Here is a 22,486-nt window from a genome sequence, read left to right as displayed (position 1 = left end):
GAATGTGTTTAACATAAATGAGCAAATTATTTTACTCCTCTGTACTTAGTCCTCAGCTACTACTTTTATGCTTGTAAAATGAATCCTGGCAATCACGTAATATGCCAAGCACTATTGTCCCCTAGTGCCAACCCTACCTAATCTATGGTCAACAGAGGAATACCTAAGGCATACTATTTTTGGAGGAGAATAATTTTACACAAAACAAACAGCAACAAGCAGAACCAAGAGACTGAGTTTTAACATTTTAAACTGCTTAGCTTTGAAACCATCACCAGTGGAGGTATTTTAAACTTAAAATGAACAGAGCTTATAGCATCTTCCTACAAATAAATAACCATAAATTCCATTTATTAACATCCAGGCATTATATTAGACACTTAGATGTTTATTTCCAATTTACAATCATAAAAAGAACATTCCACCTCCACTATTACTACTGCTACTACATTCTGATAATAATAATAATAGCAATAATAATAAAAGGTAACACGATTGAGTGCCAAACACTGCTCTAAATCCTTAACATGCATTAACTCATTTAATCTTCATAATGACCCTATGAGATAGGGCTATTACTATATCCTAATAAGGAAACGAAGACTAATGAAGATTTAATTAACCTATCCAACATCTCATAGATGAGCCTCAGTTTTTCCATCTGTGCAATGAGAATGATACCACTTAATTTTCACAATCGTTCTGAGGCTTAACTGAGATAACGTATTTAATGCACCCAGCTCAGTGTTGACACAACACTAATAAAAAATTTCTTTTGCAAGGGAGGGTATAGCGCAGTGGTACAGCATGTGCTTAGCATGCACAAGGTCCTGGGTTCAATCCCCAGTACCTCCATTAATATAAATAAATGAATATATATAAGTAAATAAGTAAGTAAATATGTAAATACCTAATTATCGCCTCCTACCCCAAGAAACAAACAAAAGAAACTTAAAAAACACACAAAATTTTTAAACATTTCTTCTGTAATCATTAAAGTGGTTCTACAGCTGATAGCCTCAAGTGCAGCCTAAGGATAAGCAAAAAGAAACCTCTTGCATCATCTTGTTCGATCCTCAAACTTTCAGCTGTAACAGAAAAATGGCAGAATTAGCATTCCCTTACTTGTAGCTCTGTTCCAAAGTCAATGTCCTAAAAAAAAGAGTACATAATCTTGAGGCAGTTTCTGAGTAATAAGGCTTCAAAGGTGACCTCAAACTGAGAAATCCCATACTGAAGAGGCCTGGAGCGCACGTACTCAGAATCAGCCTGCCTGGGTTCAAATCCTTTTTACACCTACTAACTCTGAGACCTTGGGCCCAGCTTTTTTCTTCTTTGTGCCTCAGTTACCCATCTCACTGGGTTGTCCACTGACTAAATGACACATGTGAAAAGCACGTGGAACAAAGCTCCAGGACAAGATATTACTATCACCAATATTGTTAGGACTTGAGTCTCCTAAAAGCACCGGTGAGTGGTACCATGTGCTGCAGCCTGGAGAAGGTTGGGTAGCAGACGGGGCAGAGCACTTCGCACCAGGAATCCTGACTCTGCCTCCCCTGGCTGATCATCCTGGTGAAACCAAACAGATCAGCCCACCACCACAGAGGGCAGCAAACTGCAACCCGTGGGCCAAATCCAGCCTGCTGCCTGTTTTTGTAAATACAGTTTTATTGGAACACGCCACGCTCAATCATTTACATCATTTACATTTTTTTTTATATATTTCCTGTTACACCTGCAGAGTGGAGTAGTTGCAAGTAGAGCATATGGTCTATGAAGCTGAAAATATTTACTATCTGGCCTTTTACAGAAAGTTTGCCTACTTTTGCATAAATGGATAAAACACCGAATTTCCTTCCCTACCCCATTGGATGTTTTGAGGATAGAGTAAGAAACAGATGTGAAAAATCTATAAAATATTAGGAATTATTTACCCACACAAACCAGAGCCTTCAAGCTTCAAATTCAAGGGGGAAGTAAACAATGCTAAGATCATGGGTGTAGAGTCTCACCATCAGCTCCATCACTTACTGACTACATGTGGCTTTGGGCAAGTTACTAAGCTTCTCTAAGATTCACATTCATCACTATAAAATGGGAAGAACAATAGATAAAATCAAATTTGCAGGGTTGAAAGAATTAAATGAGATGTATGTAGGGTTCAGCATGGTGTCTGGTCCAGTACCTGATAACGTCAGCTCTTATTAAATGATTACTTTCATTGTTATTACCGCAGGAGAAGGTTTAATGTCCAAATACTGGACCACTCAGACAGTACTTCCCCCCTCCCCCGGGTATCTGTGCTCATGAGAATTATAGATGCTGAGAACTATAATCTGTTCTTTTGGGGCTGTCTAAGAAAGAAAAGGCTAGAACTTCAATATATTCATTTCTGTTAAGACTAAATTCTCCACTCCCACCAACATTCTTCCTTCAACAGCAATAAATTTTCAGCAAGAAGCTAAATGCTTATCTACACATTTGTATTATGTAGAGAAATAAACTTTATACTCTAAGACAAATTAATTGACTCAGTCCCGTCATAAGTGAAATGCTGACATTTTGTTTCTAATAAGAAGCAATTAAATATGGAAACTTAATCAAAAACAGCAGAAGGGAGAGGCTGCCAGAGGGGATTAGCATAAGAGATCATATGATTAGTATCTCGAATTTAATATACATTATAAATGAAAAATTTTTTAATGAATTAGAAATTCTGAACACGCTAAAAGACAAATACTAAAATGCTGGTAAAGAAATACACTAAAAAGAATTTGAAATCACTACCCAGGTGTACCGGGGACCTGATACATTTGAGGCTGATTCAGATGCTCAATATCTTAATTATAGGGATGGTTAAATGGGTGTATATATTTATAAAACAGTCTGTATGCTTAACATAGGTGCATTTTATCACATGTAAATTACCACCTTGTTATGGCTTTTTTTTTAAAAGAATTTGAGAAAAAGTAAATACTAAGAAAAAATTTCCATATGACTTGTTAAAAATGTGGATGCTGATGATGTCATAATAATGGCTAACACTTCGACAGCACTATTTATGTGCCAGCCAAGCACTGTTCCACACACTTTTACATATATTAACTCATTTACTCTTCATAACAACCCTCTGAAGTGGCTTAGTATTAACGCCAATTTGCAAATGATGAAACTGGGACACAGAAAGGTTAAGTCACTTGCCCAAGATCACAAAGTATCCAAGCGGCAGAACCAGGATTTGAACCCATAGAACCCAACTTCAGAATCTGTGATCTATATTCATTCTCATTAAAACCTTTAAAACTGTTTTTGAGAAACAAATTTTGTAAATTCAACAAACTGAGCTGTTTGACAAAAGGAACTTCATCAAACTGAGCCAGACCTTTGGAGATACCCTAACCTCTCTTCACACCATAAATCTCATGTGCAAAGTTGGGCGTGTGGTTTTCATGTCTGTCTTCCCTCCAGGTGGCAGGCTGCATGAGGCATATTCATGAGCAACAAGCCCAGGGTCTACACACAGCAGCTGCACCAAAAATACCACTTGGAAGAATGATTAACAAAATAATGAGTGGATCAAGGAAATCACGAATACGTCTCATTATACATTATGCATCACTGTAGACAGAACAAAGTTTCTTTGTGTACATGTGTGTATGTGTGTATGTGCATGTGTGACTAGGTATATACATACACTAGTTTCTTAAGTCAATGTAAAGGCTACTCCAATTAATAAGCTACAAAACTGTTACTGAACACATCAGCCCTGTGAATATATAAAACATTCTAGCACATTTATGCACCAAGCATTATGCTTTGAATTTTAATATATTGTCTCTCATAAACCAGGTATCGTGTCTCTAAAATAGGTGCATTTATCATCCCTGAGCTAACACACGGGCCTATCTGACTGCACAGGCTGAGCTCCTATCCATCATGTCATGAGAACTTTTTCACATAGAGAGAATTCAGCCAGTCAAAATCCCAACAGATTTTCAGTGGAACCTGACAAGCGGTCGTAAAATTATTTGAACAGAAGACATGTTATAGGGTTTCCCTGTCAAATTAATTCTGTGGAATTGATTCAGGAAAATACATACACAATGGTCAATAGAACATAATAAAGAATATAGACATATATTCCTGTACACAAAGGAATTTATTTTATGATTCAGTTAAAATTTAAATTAGAGAAAGAATAATAATTTATTTCATAAACAATGCTGGGAAATTGGTTATCTATTGGGACAAAAGTGAAATTAAACCCATATGAAAATTTCTGGCTAGATTAAAGAGATACATACAAAAACAAGACAGAAATGTATGGAGAATTTTTAAAATAATCTTGAAACAGGGACAATCTTAATAAGACACACAACCCAGAAGCCATAAAGAAAACAGTAAAAGGTTTGGCTACATAAAAATTTTAAACTTCCAAGACAAGCAAATGGCTAGGAGAAAATATTTAAGATGCCATAAAAAGGCAAAAAATTATTATCCATAATATATAAAGAACTCTAACAGGTCAATAAGAAGGGAACAAAAAAACGAAAGAATAATCGATAAAGGACGTAAAGAAACAGTGCACTGAAAAAGAAATCCAATAGCTCATAAACTTGGAAATGCACACTTAAAAACTAATATCATTTTCTTCCGTCATTAGATAAAGAGTAAACAGTGAAAATACCTGCCAGATATATTAAATGAAAGGCTTTTCCTGGGAAAGATGAATAGTATAAGATCCCATTTATATCAATAAACACTCAATGCTGATTTCTTCTGAGAACGGGCAGGGAGGGGATGGTAAAGTGAAAGATCACCCTTTGGCTTCTGAATGATTTAAATCTTTTCCAGCAGGAATGCTTTTATGTACTTTTTGTGTAATGTAAAAAAGGAACAGTTTGAACAATATTTAAAAGGTTAAAGTATTTATTCTGAGATAAGCAGATCCAACATACCTAGAGAAAAAAAGCACAGTAAGATGACAGTACAACTAAATTTGTTTCATAACCCAGATCCTTTCCTGCCCATGGTAAGTGAAAAGCACTTCCAGTTTCTAGAGAACTTTTTTAAAAACTTTTTATTTAGATACAATTTCAAACTTACAGAATAATAAGAAAGAAATAATAATAATAAGAAAGACTGTGTGCATTTATCCAGCTTTATCTAGTGTTAAGATTTTGCCCCATTTGCCTTATAATCTGCTCTTCCCTCTCCCTCCCCATCTCCTTTTCCTTTCTTCTTTATCTAGATAAAAAAAAAAATTTCTAAACTATTTGAGAGTAAATTACATATACCCTTACCTCTAAATGTGTCAGTGTTATTTTTTAAAAATACAGACATTCTCTTACATAACCAAAGTACAGTTACCCACTTTAGTAAATTTACTGACTTTAAACCGCTGTCCATTTCCAATTTTGGCAATTGCCCAGCAGTGTTCCCTTATAGCATTTTTCCCTGCAGTACAAGAACTAGTCTCAGATCAGCTACTGCATTTAGCTGTCCCATCTCCTTCACCTCCTTCAATCTGGAACATTTTCACAGCCTTTCTTTGTCTTTTATGACACTGATGTTTTTGGAGAGTACAGCCCTCTTTTCCTTTTTTTTTTTTTTTTTAAATAGAAACTTCCTTCTTTAAAGTTTCTCTGCTGTTTTCCTGTGATCAGATTCAGGTTAGACTAGTACAGAAGGAACACTGTGTCCCTGTCAGGTCATTTCTATCCGGAGGCCCGGGTGTTGTCTGCCCCCACTGGCAATATTAATTTTGATCGCCTGGTCAAGGTGTTGTCTGATTCCCCCACTGCATAGTTACCATTTTTGCCTTGCAAGTAACAAAGATTCTGTAGTGAGATGGTGTAAGACCAGATAAATATTATGGTCCTCCCCTAAACTTGTCTCTAGATTCAGCACCTAGGATGAAGACTGCCTAACTCAGTCTTCACTAGGACAGCTCAGCACCACTTTCCCACGTCCAGCTCTCCTTCCACTTTTACTGTTGGCCTTTGGCATTCCACTGAAAGTAAAACCCTCCTGTCTCCTCCATTTGTCTGTCTAGTTAAGTCATCACTCATGTGGACTCAAAGAGACCTATTTTTCAATAGTCAATAATACATCACTGTCCTTACTTACTTGTCCTTTTGGCGCTCAAACTGTCCCAAATTTGGTCTAGGCAACTTTTACATTTCTCACTATATACCCCCTCAGAGCAAATTCTGACACCTAGAACTTGCTTATTATGAGAATTCTGTTTTGCCAAGGAATCTTAAAAGGCGAAGGCATATCTAAACTTTAGCAATAAGACTCAATTATTTACCTGATTCCCCTAAGGAAATCTGAGGTATGTAGCCACTGACCTACATACTTGAAACACATACGTTACAAAATTGACTTTGGCCCTTTTTTGCTCCCTCCCCTTCAGAGACGGCTCGCACCCTGTCTACAGAGTGTGTACCTACTTTTACTTTAACCTGAGCACCCAACCCCCACACCTCTTTCCCTGCCTTTCTCTTGCCTTGCACTCTAGACAGTATGTATCTCTCTAAATAAATCTACCTTTACTCCAAATTTAAAAAAAAAAAAAAACTGACTTTATTAAAAAGAGAATACTAAGGGTCAGCTTGATGTCCTGCCATCTGAAGCTAAGTTTCCTTACTAATTCTTAGTTGATCTAAATAGTTGGAGAACTGAAAGGACCTTTGGCATTTGTGTCAGGATAACGGTGCAGACCTCTAAAACTCAGTCTCCTTAAATCAGTCCTTTTTAATTAAGAGAAAAAGCTATCTATTGAGAAAACTGGCAAAAATATGCAGCCAATCTGAAATTAAAGAACTTCCAAAGTTAAGAAGCTGAGACACATCTGGAAACAACAGAGCAAGTCAGAACAGACAGTGGAGTTTTGGTGGATCACAACAGAAGTCTGAGGAACTGCCGTACAATTCACAGAGATAGGAGCTCCTGAGAGCCTGAGAGATCTGTGGCAATACAGGAAGTGAGTTGACTCTGGCTGAGAATTAGGTTACATCCGTTGAGAGATACCGGTACAAGATCCAAAAGGCTGAGGTCATTTTCCTGCCCTTTTCTGACTTTTGCTGCTGTCAAGTAAGGTGAGGAAACTGAAGTTGTCTCAACAGCAGGGCTCGGCCTCCTGTCTCCTCCTTCCAGCATATAAAAGACAGGGGCAGCAGAGGCTTCTCCATTCGGCTTCCTGATCCCTGACTCACTGCCACTGCAAAGCGCTGGGAACCCTTAACTCCAGGATCATCAGCCACAGAATATGAGCACCTGGCCCGGGGACTCAGTTCTGGCCAGCACTGAGGGGCATCCCCCGGGTTTCAGCCTAGAGGCACACCTTCAGCCCCTCTGAGCATGTTGTAAATTCCCTTCTTATACTCTTTCTTACTTAAACTACCTACAGCAGCTTCTGCTTCCTGCACCAAAACCTGATGGAGTGAGACAGATAATAGAGAAGAAAATAAGCAAACAAGATAATACACATGGGGACCATATCTATGAGGAAGCAGACAAGACGTGTAATAGAGAGAAGAGAAAAGCAGCTTTGAAGATGGAACCCAAGGAAAGCTGCGCTTGGAATCTGATCTTTCAAGCGAGGATGGAAAGTTGAGAAGGAGCCGATCACGTGAAGGCCTGGTGCCAGCTGCAAGCTGGGAAACACGCACGCAGGAGCCCTACAGTGGAAAAGAACTGGGCGTGTTTAAGAAACCTGGAAAGGAGGTTACAGCAGAGGAACGAAGGGGAAGAGGGCAGGAGATGAGCTGGAGGAGGAAAGCAAGAGGGAGGAAGTGTGGATTCCATCCTAAATCAACAGTCTGAAGCACCGGAGTAACATAACTACTGTTTGTAAAAGAGCCCTTGGGCTGCAGGGTAAGAGTGGATTGCAGAAAGCAGAGCGGAAGCTTTGAGACCAGTGAGGATGCTCTCCCAGAGATGCAGGAGGAGAAGATGGTGGTGTGGCCTGGGGAGACAGACGGGGGTGATGGGGAGAAGGAGCCAGTATGCAGTAAGGAGCCATAGCACAAGTGACTTTTAGCACAGTGTATACATGCTTGTAAAAACTCTAGTATTTACACATTTAACATGTGAAAGTTCTGAAATACATAAATGCATTAATACTTTCTATACAACTACAATTAAAACATCAATTTGCTACAAGCATATAAAACATCAAGTGCTTTCTTGGAGTTTCAAGTTACCTTTTTAAAACAAGATCTTGCTTGCACTTACAGTCTTTCTCCAATAATCAGTATAGGCGTTTTTTCCCCCCAAGAGGTTTATGAAGGTAGATCCAATAGGACTACCTGATGACAGAGATGTAGGAGCAAAAGAGGGGTGAGTTGTGGGAGGCAGAAAGGGAAAATCAAGGGTGAGGCACAGGGAGGGGGTTTTTTGGCTGAGTTCTGCTGTTTTAAATTGTTCCCTCCAAACACTCGTGTTTGCTCCTAAAATAATTATGGAAAAGATGATTGTCACCAAATTGCCACAAGTGAAAGGAATGCTTTTTGATCTTTAGCAAAGAGGTAAGAGTTTGTTTAAGCATATCACATGTCCCTTAGTGAGCCTAATCTCTTGTCATGTGAAACCTGTTTCCACAGGCACGCAGATTTAAAGTTCTGACTTGGACAGGGCTGCGTACTTCAAAAAGAGGGACTCTTATCTAAGTTAAAATGTAACCTCCTCCACCATAAACTACAAAGGGAGGTAAAAGCAGGCAAGTCTTTAGAAGAAAAAAATGATTCTCTCTAGACCTGCTTTTTGAATATCCAATATAATGAGCAATACGATTGGGACTTGTGGGGCCTCACACCTTAGTAAAGTCACCTCTGTTATTTATGAAACCAGAGCAGGTTTGCCTGACATCTGCTGAAAAAGAATTCCACAAATCTCAGTGTTTCCTATTTTTAAGAGTTGGGAGAAATACCACATATGCACATATGTATTACTAAACAAGCAAATTGCTAGAAATATGAACACCCAGGCTTCTAAAATCACTAAGTGTGTGACTAAATTATACTCATCCTCATTTGCTGAATGCTCCCCACTGAGTCCAGCTAGATCGCATGTGTTACCTCACTTCTTCCCACTGTGGGAGTGAGGAAGCTATGGCTCCCAGCGTCTTGACTCTGATTATTTGGCTTGAATCAGTTGTCCACAAGGACATTTACCATTGTTTGTATTTTAGAACTAGAAAAAGAAATTTCCCTCCCAAAACTAGATCTTAAAATTAACCTCAGCAAATGAGCGTTTAGTATCAAGATTGTTCAATATGGCTCGTTGCAATATTTGATATAATCTTATGATGATTCTTTCCTGCTCTGTAAAATTCTAGCCATCCTTATATGCTGATAGAAAGCAAAATCTACACATAGTTGTTATTCAAATGAATGGCTGCAACGATGCATTTATAGTATGACAGGGTGAAGTGCCAGGGCCGCAGAGCAACTCAGTGAGGTGGCCACTGGAATCCCCCACTTCACTGATGAGCAGATTGAAGCTCAGAGAGAGATTAAGTGTCTTGCCCAAGGTCACAGCGCTAGCAAGTGACAGAACCCAGTTCACGTCCCCTAACCCACAAGCACATCCATGTTCTTTCCTCCTGCCCACTTGCCTTCCTAGGAACAGACATAACAAATCTGAAATTCAGGGGTGCCCGAAAAGAGGCTGACTTTGTTTGACTCTTTGTCCTACTTAAGACGTGTGCTAGGGTGACAGTCCCTTTTCTTCAACTGTTAATGTCTTAGAAATGCACCTGCTTATTTGTCTTTCTAGCAGGAAGCTAAATGTGTTAGTTAAGTAGCCTCTGCCTTGGGGAATGAACTAGAAAATAAGGGGAAACCATCACTTGTATACAGTACACCTCTTCTGCTTTATTGCAAACAGGACAAATTATTCAACTGGACAAGGGTAATTCACTCAGCCCTCGAGCCTCTCTTCTGGTGATGTCATGGTATCAGAGCCAAGTCAGCTCTGAACCCAAAGGCACTCTGCTCTCCAGTCTTGCTTTTTAATGCCTAACATGTTTGCTTTGTCCCCATCATATATAATGGCCGCTCATTTTTACTTCTGCCTGGGGAATTCTATTTTATGCTTGTGATTTTTAACTTTTCAATTAATTTGAGGGTGAAAAGTATATTGACGTGAGAGCAGAGAAGCACAAGGAATCTTTAGGGGTCAATGGAAATGTTCTTAAATTGGATTGTGGGGACAACTGCATAACTCTGTAAATTTACTAAAGATCACTGAATTGTACACTTTAAAGGAGTGAATTAATGGCATGTAAATGTTACCTCAATAAGGATTTTTTTTAAAGACTACTGAGATAATGCTAATAGATTACAGAGGTAAATTCTTCTTCCCAGCTGAGAGGATGAAGAGCATGTTGTTAGCAAGCACTAAAGGGAGTTCCTCACTGCTTTCTGTGCAGGGAAAGTTCCACCCTTTCCTTCTGGAACACCAAGGCACATACATCCTATCCCTGCTAGGTGTCATAGCGTGTGCGTGCGTGCCCAAGAGGACTGTTTCTCCCTGGAGACAGCCAGGAATGCTAAATGGTGATTGAGGACCTGGAGGGCAGGGAAGGAGGGAGTATCTGGAAAGGCTGGAGGAGGAGTGGTACCTGAGAAAGGTTAAATGATGAGGAGGAATCAGCCAGGTGAGGGAACAGCGTATGAAAAAGCTGAGTGGTGAGAAAGGCAGCCTCCCTGTGGCGATGGCACGTGGAAGGGGAGCCCCAAGCACTTCAACATGGCTGATGAGAAAGGTCCAGTTAGTAGGGCAAACTCCTGGGAACCCCCCGCCAGACCTAGTGAAGAAGAATGGCTGGTGGTGGGACCTAAGGACATGCATCTTAACAAGCCACCCACTCCCCAACCAGGTTACCTACGCACGTAAAAGTGTGAGAACCACTGAGCTAGGTCCTAACTAAGGCCTCATATGCCAGGCTAAGGTGTTTGCATTTTACCTCAAAAGCAATGAGACAGATTTTAAGCAGCAAAGCGAGAATGGACTTGAACTTTAAAAAGAGTAGTCTGGCATGGCACACGGCTTTGGGGCAGAGCAAGAACCCTAGAGCAACCTCCAGGGTGCAGGAGCGCACGCCCACACACACTGTCACCTCCTTTACCTTTGAACCTCCTATACTAAGTGACCGAACACAAACATACCTCTTACAGGTCATAGTCTCCTGTTAACATCTAGGTGCTTTGTGGCATTATAAAAGTGTCATAAGAGTGTTATGACTTTTACCAATGTTGAAGAGGGGACCATCCCACACAGCCAGACGTTTGGAGAAACCAGATGTCACCACACACCAGGTGTCGGTGGGCAAATGTCATTTCGAAAATATTACTGGCATGGCCAAGTCCCTTGCTGACTAACATGAACACTGTTCTGCTGAAACAGATGGCCCTTTGAGCCCATGTTTATACTCCCTTTTGTGATAAGTGGCTTCCCCTCTGCCCTCAGGGAGGGAAAGGTGTGACGATTGTAAGAACTGGCCTAGCTGGAGTCCAGGGGTTAGCCTGAGAGGTTTCTGCCTCATCCTCAAGGAATCCAGGTGGAAGAGGAGTCTCGTATTACCCTGGATGGGCCGACCTTTTTACAAGGTCAGTTCCTTATCTGGCTGGGAAAACAACATCAAGCATCCGCATCCTGCAGCCTTAATAATAATAGTGCTAAGCACCAACGTTTGCATCCCATATACTAAGCACTTTATAGGGCTTTAACCCTCACAATAACCCTCTGAAGTAGGTTCTAATATCTCATTTGACAGATGAAGAACCTGAAGCTTAGAGAGATTAACTCATCCAGGGTTGCACATAGAGAAGCAGGGACTCAAACCCATGTCCGAATGACTCCAGAACTGGTACCACCGCACTTCACGGGATGTGTCAAATAGATTTCTAGTTTTCCCTAGCTTTTCATGCCTATATGAGTATTAAGGGAGCAATTAAATTTAATTCCTAAAGCTTACAACGCTTCATAAACAAACTTACATAGAGCCTAGAAATCACCTAGTACAGGGGTCAGCAAACTGTTTCCATAAAGGATCTATAAATATTTAGGCCACGTGGGCCACTGGGTCTGTGTCCCAGCTACTAACTCTGACGTCCTGTCAAAGCAGCCATAGGCAACTCCTAAATGAATGGGCATGTCCCAATAAAACTTTATTAACAAAAAATAAAACTTTATTAACAAAAAATAAAACTTTATTAACAAAAACAGGCAGGAAGGAGGCTACATCTGTTCTTTCAGAAAGTGCGAAGGGCGCTGAATGTAAAATTATAGTGCTTGGCTTTTAACACTGATCCTGTGCCTAAGCAAGCTGGGTGACCTTGGGTTGGTCACTTCCTGACTGTGGCTTGGATGTGTACTGCTGCAGAAGTTTCTTCCCTACAGACTGCAAAAATAAGGTATGCTTGGACGCACTAAAACAGATTCTTCATCAAACCCATCAATAATGAACAGGGGCAGCAACACCTTAAGGGAACGAGAACTAGCATGTTGAGGGTGTGTCTATGTGCCAGGTGCTTTGGAAAGTTAGACTCTTAGTTCATCCTCTTCGTGCACCTTACAGGAAGGGATCAAATAAAAAGCATGAGACAAGTTAAATAACGTACCCAAGGTCACACAGCAAACGAGACGAGGAGAAGCCTGGATCAGAACCCAACCCAGGGGTAGCTGTGCTTGAACAACGAGCACCCGGGCAATGATTTTGCATAGATGATGACATCTGAGTGCTTCTGCAGAGGCTTCTGGAATCAAGCCTCATTCCCTCTCTCCAGAACTCTCCCACTCTGTCATCTGTCTTGCCGGCATCCTCTCAAAAAGATCCTACTCATTTGGCCTGATAAACGATGAGAGAGACTGACGTTTTTCTCCTCTAGTTCTGAGTGGAAGGATTGTGACTTACACATGGAAAAAAAGACCAGGAACCCCAGAACTCTGGGACAAAGTGTTCTAAAGAAGGAGGCAGAGGACAGAGGACACCCTCCGAGAAACCCTTACAGGTCCTGCTGACCATTCCAGAGTCGTGGGTCCGGGTGGTTCCGCGTCTGAGAACTCAACTGAGGGCAAGAGTCTATGTGACGAAACACAGCCTTCGGATTTACTCAAACGTGCCTGATTTTCTGTCTCTTCAGCACTGCATCACAGTTTACAGTCATCAGTTTAAAACTAAGTACTTTGGAAATGGGGCTGCGGAATGAGAAAGCGAAACCAAGAAATTGGATCACCGTTTTTCCTTCATCAAAAAAAAAAAAGTGAAAAAAAAAATGAAACACATGCCCCAAATACTAGATGATACATGTATCAAAGAAGAAAATTAAAAAAAAAAAAACACACACACACATACACAACAACAACAACAAAACGTCCTTAGCTGGGCGTTCAAAGCATTCTGCCGGCACACACACAGCACTGCCCTCCTGCCTCAGCCGCACAGCCCTGCACACCCTCTGCTCAGCCTCCACCGTGGCTGCACCCGGGCCTCAGCAGTTCCCCCCGCTGCTCCGTCGGCCTGAAGGAATGAGGCAGTGATCTGTTCCAGGGCTGCCTGCTGAAATTCCCCTCCTCAAAGTCCAGATCAAACATCACCTCCTAGACGGCAGATGTCAAAGTCGAGAACTTTAGAAACAGATCATCAATGTCATTTCCTTCTGGTTATGTAAGAGGAAACCGAGGTCCAAAAGGGTTCAGTCACACAGCTGGGCAGTAAAGACTTGGTCTGGAAACCAAGTCAGCTGAGCTGGGGCGGGGGACGCCATACCGGGATCTCCTGGGTGAGTGACCCCCTGTGAAAGCCCTCTCTTCTCCCCCTCCTCCTCCTGGGAGCACCAGCTCTGCTTAAACTCTCTCCAGACTCGCCTCTCCACTCCAGGTGAGAGTGATTTTTCTGTGTCCATATTCCCGATCGCCAGCTCCAGAGGGGTTAAAACCATGTCTTACCCACCAGGTTATCCCAGCACCGAGCTACCTCTGCGTAGAGTGGGCCTTCAGTGGGCTGTAACAGTCATTCCACAAAATGGAACACCAGAAAACCACTGGCCTCCCCACCTTCTGTCTCCCTCCAGTCAGTCAGCCTCCCTGCACTGCCAGAGAGAGCCTCCTTTCCCAGCCCCATTTCCTACAGCACCAACCATGCCACCCCTCTCCTCAGCTGAATCCCTTAAATGAACACCACGATAGCCAGTTTTACATGAAAAACTTAGAACGGCCCTTCCTACCCTTCGAGCCCCGTTTCCTGCCACCCAGGGCACCACAAGCACGCTTTCACCTCCGCACCTCATGCCTGCTATTCCCTCTCCCAGGGAGGCACTACTAGAGTTCCCTGTGTCCCCAACTCTCTTCTACGTGGCTAACACCTACCCATCCTGCAAGAGGCAGAATTTCTAAGAAGTGCCCTCCTCGAGGAAGCCATCGCTGGCTACCCGTCCCCCCGCCGAGGTGAGACGGCCTCCTCGGTGCTCCCAAGGCACCCTGCCATCCCTCCCCCAAGGCGCTCAGGTCAGAGGATTTCTTTACATACCTGCCCACCCCCTACTGGACCACCAGGGTGGGAGCACCCAGCGCGAAACCCAACACATTCAATTAGACTGAATAACCTCCTTCACTAGCCACAATCAAACCCAACAATATATAGTGCATCATTTTACTAAAATATTTTAAAATATGTAAGCCTATGTATAGGTCAGTAGAGTATCAGCAAGACCAAGGGGACAGGTCCACAGATCTCAGCACGTAAAGCTCTCAGTACACACCCAGTCTTTAAATAAATAAAGTGCATAAGATGTATAATGGCCTTACGAACTGCCAGGCAGTCACCAGGAGAGGAGTCCCTTTAGAGAGGGGTGATGACCTGACCGGTATGGCCGACTGGCCAGAGTGGCTCTGGGTGTGTGACCGACTCCCACTAAGCACAGAGATGGAAGAGGGGAGTTCTGATACAGCTGGTGACCAGCGGGAGGTCTGACAAAGGGAAGCTCTTTCCAGGAAGCCTCACAGCGCCTAGGAGCATCCCCAGGTTCACATCTCCTGGGAAATGAGCCACAGAGGGACTTCAGGAGGCCCGCCTGAGCTCGCCCCCTGGGGCACCTGAGACTAGGGGCTGGGGGATGTCAACAGACAGCCAGACGGAAGCCATGAGCCTCAAGAATTTACGGTATCGGTTCACACTGTGGATAATTAGTAACAGCACCTGCACTCAGGGAGCTAGGCTAGGACAGCAAGCAGCCAACCCAAGGAAGGGCTGACTCCTGCCTAAAGAAGCACGCTTGTACCACTGGACTTGAAAGGGAGGAAGGAGGTGTGGGGCGGGGGGACGAGAGCGGAAAATGAGGGCAAGTTTCACTGAGAAAGTAGTATTCCCAGAATAGATGGGCTTTCAAAAGACTCAAGAAGGAACATTTCAGGAAAATTGCCTGTTTGTTAACCTGAGCTGGCATCCAGGCTGATGATAAACTCACGCTATTTCTTCCTCTCACTCACCTGCAGAACCAATTTACAAACATCCTTTCCTAACCTTGCCCAAATCCATCCACTCATAAACAAATGGCTGCGCTCCCTTAAGAAGGAAAGTCACAGTGAGCCACGGGGGTGAGTTTATCTGCATGAAGTCCCTCCCCATTCTCCACACCCACCTGAAGGGGTGGGGTTGAACCTTACTCCTCTTCCTGGGAAGGTCTCCTCCCTCCCTCGCCCCCATACCAGGAAACAGGCCCCCAAGCCAATTCCTTCTCCATGTTGTCACTGAGAAGTCCCTCCATTCTGGCCGCCTCTCTCCAATCCCATGACCTCTGCTCCTCTTCTGTCCTTATCACTTCCCACATTAACTGTCACAACAGCCTCTTGCCCTTCCTGCTGCCACCTCCACAATCTGGCTGCAACAACTTCACCAGATTTAGCCTCCTAAAATAAATAATCCTATCACTCTTGCCTAGTTAAAAAACCCTCTGGATCCCCATATTTTAAGAGGTCTCAGCCCTCAAAGGCTCCTCTCCCCACTTGCTAAGCGCCCTACTGAACCCAAGGTGTGCTCTCATCCCTGCTCATCTCAACTTCCACCCAGGCTAATGCTGCGCCCAGCACACCCTTCAAGACCCAGTTCAAATACCACCTCTTCTTTAAAGTCTTTGCCAGCCCCAATGGCTACCTATCCCTGTTGGTACCAATTGTCCTGGGATAATTACCGAAAGCACCACAGTGAATTTCTCAGTGCCCTGCAGTGACAATATATGGCCCTCCTACCCAAGAACTACCCTGACCCAAAGACAGAACTGGTTACTTGTGCAACTGGGTCTTCTGCTAGAGGGTATGGTCCTCAAGAGCAATCAAGCCATCTTGTCTCGGTGTGTACTTCCAGCATCTGAAGACAGCCAGCACCTGGGGATGTGCTCAGTGAATACAGACAGAATGAAAGAATGAATCCGATGCTAAGAAAATTGCAGCTATCAAATTTATCTAAATTTCATCTCCAATGCCAGTGGGGAAGTGTTCTAAGTCAGAATTAGACCTAAAAAATCTTGAAGCCAAAAAAGCAGGCCACAAAAGCATCTGTCACATAAACCATTTCTTTCCCTAATTCAGTGTTTCTCAACTTTGTCTTTATTATTGCCCTCCACCCAGGGACCCTTTTTTAGACTTTTTCCTAACCACAAACCACGCCCTACCATGAAATTTCAATAGCACCAAGATATATCCTGTGCTTTATATATAAAAAGAGCAAGTATAAAGTTTACTCTTTTTATTCAATAATGGGTTCAGAATGACAACAAAAATTTTAAGTCAAACTTTAAAATTTAAAATAATTAACACTAAATTTTATAACTGTGTTTGCTGAGTAACTTTTGAAATAATTTTAAAGTAAAATGTAATATATCAAATTACTTATAAAAATTAGCAATTTCTACATAATAATAACAATGTAACCAAATTTTTCAAAGACTTCCAAAACTGTTATTTTCCCAGCAAAGGTAAAACAATTTTAAAAATTATCTTCTTAGAAGTTATTTTTAGTAAATTTAACTTTTGTTTCATATGAGAATATAAATTTTAACTTATCTAGTTGTTAGATATTCATCAGATGACACTGATATTTTCTCTCTTCAATACTTGACATAGTTTTTGGTGGGCTGGATAACTTTAATAGGATTAAATAATAAAATATGAATTATTTTCATCTAATTTTCAAACCCAAAGTCGCACACAAAGCAGTGAGTACCAAACAGAAACAACATTCACAAGGCAGCTAATGGCAGCCCATACATATGAGGTCACCAAGAGAGACAGGATTTCAAAATCAAGCAACTGATGCACAGAAAGTCCTCTAGTCATAGCCACCTACTTGCCATAGGTTTGCAGTATTCACCTTGCATACATTCTATATGTCTTCCATGAACTCGATGTCAGCTTTGCTTGTGTAATACCCAAGAAAAACCAATGAGAAATTTAAATGTTAAGAAATAAGATTTTGTCCACCAAGCTTTGAAGGACCACAAACCATTGAAACATCTAAGATGCTTTTGCCTCCCTCCAGATCCAATTTTTGCCATCCTTGAGGTTGTGAGCCCTCACCTCTGTGTTCCTACATTTATCCTCCCAGCACCTAAACAGGAAAAAAACAAAACAAAACACACACACCAACCAGTTTACCTAAGAAAACACTCCATCCCATAGCTATCATAAGGGCCCCTCTACTACCATCATCTTTGAAAGAAAAGGGATTCCCAAATTATTAGCCCTTCTCCCAGAAAAGGAGCCCCACCCCACCTCCAAAAGCACTGACTTTTAGAGCTGAGAGAACACTCAGGGCTCATGCAGCCCCTCCATCTTCAGATGAGGAAACTTTATAAAGCCCTAAGAGATTGAGAGACTGGTTCAGTCAAGGTCACTAGCTAGAGACCTTGTCAGTCTGGGTCACTGTTGTATCTCCAAGCTAGCACTGGGCTTGGCATATAACACAGTCAGATGTTTGCACACATAATGAATGAATGGCTACTGGGCAAATTAGTGACACAGTTCAGAGCCCAGGTCACCTAATTCCTAACCTACTACTTTTTCAACTACACCAGTCTGTCCCCTTTCACTTTCCTAGAGTATCAAATAGTGGCTGCAAAAACTATCACATTTATATTAAGTGTTTGAAAAGCTTCCTAGCTCTTTTAGTTTCACACACCCAGTAAGTTGAAGAGCAGGGTGTTCAGCGCGCATGGTAGAGTGCTTCAGTCCAATGAAAGAGAGGGGTTTTCTACAAATAATTAAACCCAGTCTACAACGTTCTACTTCTTACATGCTTACCCTGCCCTGAACTCTTTTCTAGAATTCTTGTTCACATGTCATGTCTCCCGACCCAGACTGAGAATCAGAGAGAGCCAAACTGTCTTCTCTTTCTAAGGCAACTGCAAAGTTTAAGCACAAAGCAAATGTTCAATAAATGTTTGCAAAATGTATTCCAATGGAAATAGTGCACCAAGAAGGAGAAAAGTGGATTTGGCATGAACAAAAAATTCTGTTTGTACTTTGCTCATTTCCTAAGACCAGTACAGTATCTAGCATGTAATATAAGCCTAATAGTTACAGGGTTTTTAAAAAAAAAACAAATGAAAGATATGGCAAAAACTGAGAAATTATTAAGCATCATTTTTTTATGCAGTCATCCATTCATTCAACAGATATGTCTTTACCAAGCACCTGTGTGCCAGGCTCTGTAATCTAACTTCCCCCACAGAGCTAATGCCTTCCTTCCCGAGCAAACGCGTGGCAGTCGGTTCATCTCGCAGGCAGTGGGCACAGCTAGGGTAGCCATATGTCTCAATATGCCCAAGACAGTCCCAGTTTACAACTATTGTTCAAGCGTTAATTACTAACAGCATCCCCTTTCTCTCTCAACAATGTCCTAGTCTAGACAATTATATAGCCCAAACTGTAGCAAATCTTTTTCAACAAGAAAACCGGAGATTCAAAAATTTCACTCCACGTTTACCAGCTACTCTCAGTCTTGTTTCCTTGTTTCATACAGGCATACCACTGATTTAACTAAATGGTTATATGTAGAAAAGCGGCTGGGGACAAGCCTGGGCCATCAGACTGACACCACAGTGTGGAGAGCCCTGCATGTCAAGAACACAGATACTTAGCAGACAACAGGGAGCCATAAAAACTTCTGAGGAAAGGAGTGCATGTATGGTCAAAGCACCATGAAAGTGTTACAACCTTGATTACAAAAAAGATCCAAGACAGAAGGAATGAAAAAAGCTGGCTCTAAGTCATACCAAAAAGAGAGCCTAAAGCTATAAAGAAAGGTTGTCACAGATAAAAACAGCAACAAATATGTTATTTCATCATTTGCCTTTATGTGTAGTTTAACATGTTCAACAATAAATAGATGCTGGTAAGCAACTCTAGCTCATTGGTCTGTGGTCTTGAGACCCTCGTTCCTTGCAAGGGACAGGCTATTAGGAAGCTTCTGGACAGTCTGGCTTGTCCTCTTGTCAGCCAATAGTGTAAAAGGGCTGGAGCTCAGTTTTTGTCTTTTTATTTTAAGGGCTACGTTTAAAACATAGTATTCGTTGTCAGGAGTTTCCCGACAGTGAACAGATGGGCAGGAATCTTAACCCACCAACTCCAGATCTTCCACTATTGCATCATTTGAAACTAAGCCTCCTCAGGCAGCGATTTGTAAAATTCAAGTCAGGTAAAATGGCAGATTTGTGGATGCTGCTGCTGCTGCTGCTACTGCTGCTGCTGCTACTGCTGCTACTGCTGCTACGGCTGCTGGCGGTCTCAACTTCAAGCGCAAGAGAGCGCGCCTCTCTGGAGCTGCCAACTGCTCAAAGGAACAGTCAATAAATCAACAGGTCCTGCGCGCCAGCCCGGGGGTGCTCAGACACGGGCGCGCCAGCCACAGGAGGAAGTGGCTAATTATTTAAAGGCAGTTGAGACCACTGCAGGCCAGAGTCGGTTCTCCAAGCGACTTCCCTTCGTCTACCACCGACACTGGAGAACTGCTTGGGAAAGGCCCGGGCTCCGTGCACGGCGGGGAGAGCACCAATTCCTGGGCTGCTGTTCCGGGCTCCCAGCCATCCAGCCCCTCAGCAGCCCTGCCCTGTCCGCTGGCGCAGACACCCCAGGGGCTCCTTCTTCCTCCGTCTGTCCCCCTCCTCTCATCGATTGCAAGCCTTTAGGTTCTGCCACCGGGAAACTTCCATAGAAGGTGAGACTCCCAGGTCTAGAGACGATTCCACAAGCTCCAAAGGGCCAGTGTCGGGACTTCACGGTCAGACTTCATAAAGCCCAGGCGTCCCGAGAGAGGCTCAGAACAGCTCTGTGCTGAGGCTCCTGCGCTCCGGCGCGCTCTCACTCATTCACCCGCGAACCGGACGTGGCGCCCTCGATCCCCACGACCCCGCGATGCCGGCGTCAAGAACCTCGGCAGCGCCTCGGCTCCGAGCGCCGCAGAAACCTTCCTAGCTCCCGCAGGGACAAACCCTCCAAGTCTAGATGCCCCCACCCGCAACCCCTGTCTCTTACTCCAGGCGGGAGGCTGCTTGTCCCAGGCTGGGAACCAAGGGGGCGGGACCTTGGCCGTCCCTACTGGGCTCACTCATCCCTCCCGGGCTCCAAGGGCAGTGCCCACATTCCCCACCGGCCGGTACCTCGTCCGCTTCCAGCTCTGCTCCGTTGCCCACGAGCGCCATGTTCCTCCTCCGGCTGCCACCGCCCAAAAACCAAACAGGGAGCTCAGGGACAACTCGGCTTCTCGGCTCGGGGCTCAGCCCAACGCCAGCAAGGAAGGGGACGGCCCCGCGCTCCCGCCGGCTCCGGGGCGGGGCCAGCGCGCAGAGGAGAGCGTTTTCCCCGCCCCCGACGCCTGCAGACCGGCAGAGCACCCATTTCCCGAGTCGACGCCGGGCGGCCAGCCTCACCGCAAGCTCCTCCCCTTAAGGACTCGCCCCGCCCCCTACGCGGCTCCGACCAAAGCAACCAATCAAGTTCCCGCAACGCGTCTCCGCCTCCAGCCAGCATCCACCTCGGACCCACGTGGGCGGGGACATTCTGTGGGCGGAGTCATTCCGTGGGCGGAGTCACCCGTGGGCGGAGTCACTCGCAGGCTTCGCGGGTCTGGCCCACCCTCTGGGAAGGTACCTGAGAGTACCTGCTTCCTGCGCTCCGCCCTGGAGCCAAGAGCGCGCCGGGTTAACCAGGCCAAGGTCAAAACCGCGCTACCCCGCAGCCCATGGAAGCGTCCACCGGCCTTTAGGCCAATCTCAGTCCCCTTCCCTTGCCAGGTGCACACTGCGTCTCGCAGATGGTGAGGCCAGAGGACAGCCTTGGGTCAAGGTCACCGGTCATCCAAAGGTCTCTGTCATTCTACCTGCCCGGACACTGGGTCAAGGACATCAACTTCAGATACAGGGACGCTGTGGTGGCTTCTGTATATATTTGAAAAACAAAAGAAAAACCACGAGAAAGACATTTTTACAACTTAGAGCTCCTCTACCACTCCTCCCAACACCCTGTCACACTGACCCCTTTTGTAACTCCAAACATACGTGCCTAAGTTGTGCTTGAACTATAAGCTCCATGAGGGCAAGGGTGCTGTTTGTTTTCTTCAAGGCTATATCCCCAGCACCTAGAACAGTGCCTTGCAAGTCATAGGCACTCAACAAACATTCGTTGGCTTAGTTTAGAAATTGATTCCTGCAACTAACATGTCAAGTAATTGAACTATCCAACTGGAAAATTAAAAGCCATATGTTTAAGATTTTTTTTATCAGCTTTATTTTACATCCAATAAATTCACCAAGTTTGTAATTTGACAACAAATGTTTACAAAGCACCATCCCCGTTATAACTTAGAACACTCCCCAAAAGTTCCCTGTGTCTCTTTGCTTTCAATTTCCTTCCCCAACTCTGACCTCTGGCAACCACTTAATCTGCTTGTTTTCCTTGTTATCACGATCATTTTGCCTTTTCTAGAATGTCATATACATTAAATCACAGAGCATGCAGTCTTGTGTCTGGCTCATTGACAGTTACAAAAATTGCTAACATTTATTGAGTATTATGTGCCAGGACTATGCTGAGCCTCTTTCATATATATCTCATTTATCCTTCATAACCCTATGAAGTAAGTAATGTTAATTTACAGATTACTAAACTGAGGCTCAGAGAGCTTAAGGAACTAGTTTCACATCAGACAGCTATTAAGCAAGTAGGGATGCCAGAATTGAACTCTGGCAGTCTGACTCAAGGGTGTGGCTGGTAACCATTGCTCTGCACTGCCTCTAGCCACCACCTTGGCACTCTTTCTCCATATCCGTTTCAGAAGAGCAGCAGCCTGCACATGTCTACTGTATACATTTTCAGTGAGTCACCTTCGCATCCTTGAAACTTCCTCTGCAATTTTAATGATTCACTATGGACCTTTATCCTAGAAAAATAAAATGGTTTCTACCCCACAAACAACATGAAA

General features: G+C 43.5%; 1 protein-coding gene across 3 annotated transcripts in view; it reads right to left on the bottom strand.

Annotated features, from left to right (window-relative positions):
- TTC39B (tetratricopeptide repeat domain 39B) overlaps positions 1-21,259 on the bottom strand; it is a 129,123-nt gene extending 107,864 nt beyond the window's left edge. For 2 of the 3 annotated variants that reach the window (XM_032477679.1, XM_032477680.1), the window contains exon 1: positions 20,667-21,259. In XM_032477679.1, coding sequence (XP_032333570.1) covers positions 20,667-20,708 — 42 coding nt within the window. In that variant the 5' untranslated portion in view covers positions 20,709-21,259. The remainder of the gene's footprint in view (positions 1-20,666) is intronic. The other variant, XM_014562360.2, reaches the window with a different exon arrangement.
- Positions 21,260-22,486: the final 1,227 nt, after the last annotated feature.

The sequence above is a fragment of the Camelus ferus genome, chromosome 4 (genome assembly GCF_009834535.1).
Source record: "Camelus ferus isolate YT-003-E chromosome 4, BCGSAC_Cfer_1.0, whole genome shotgun sequence".
Taxonomy (NCBI): Eukaryota; Metazoa; Chordata; class Mammalia; order Artiodactyla; family Camelidae; genus Camelus; species Camelus ferus.
The sequence above is the reverse complement of the archived record's forward strand: the minus strand, read 5'-3'. Positions and strand labels throughout refer to the sequence as shown.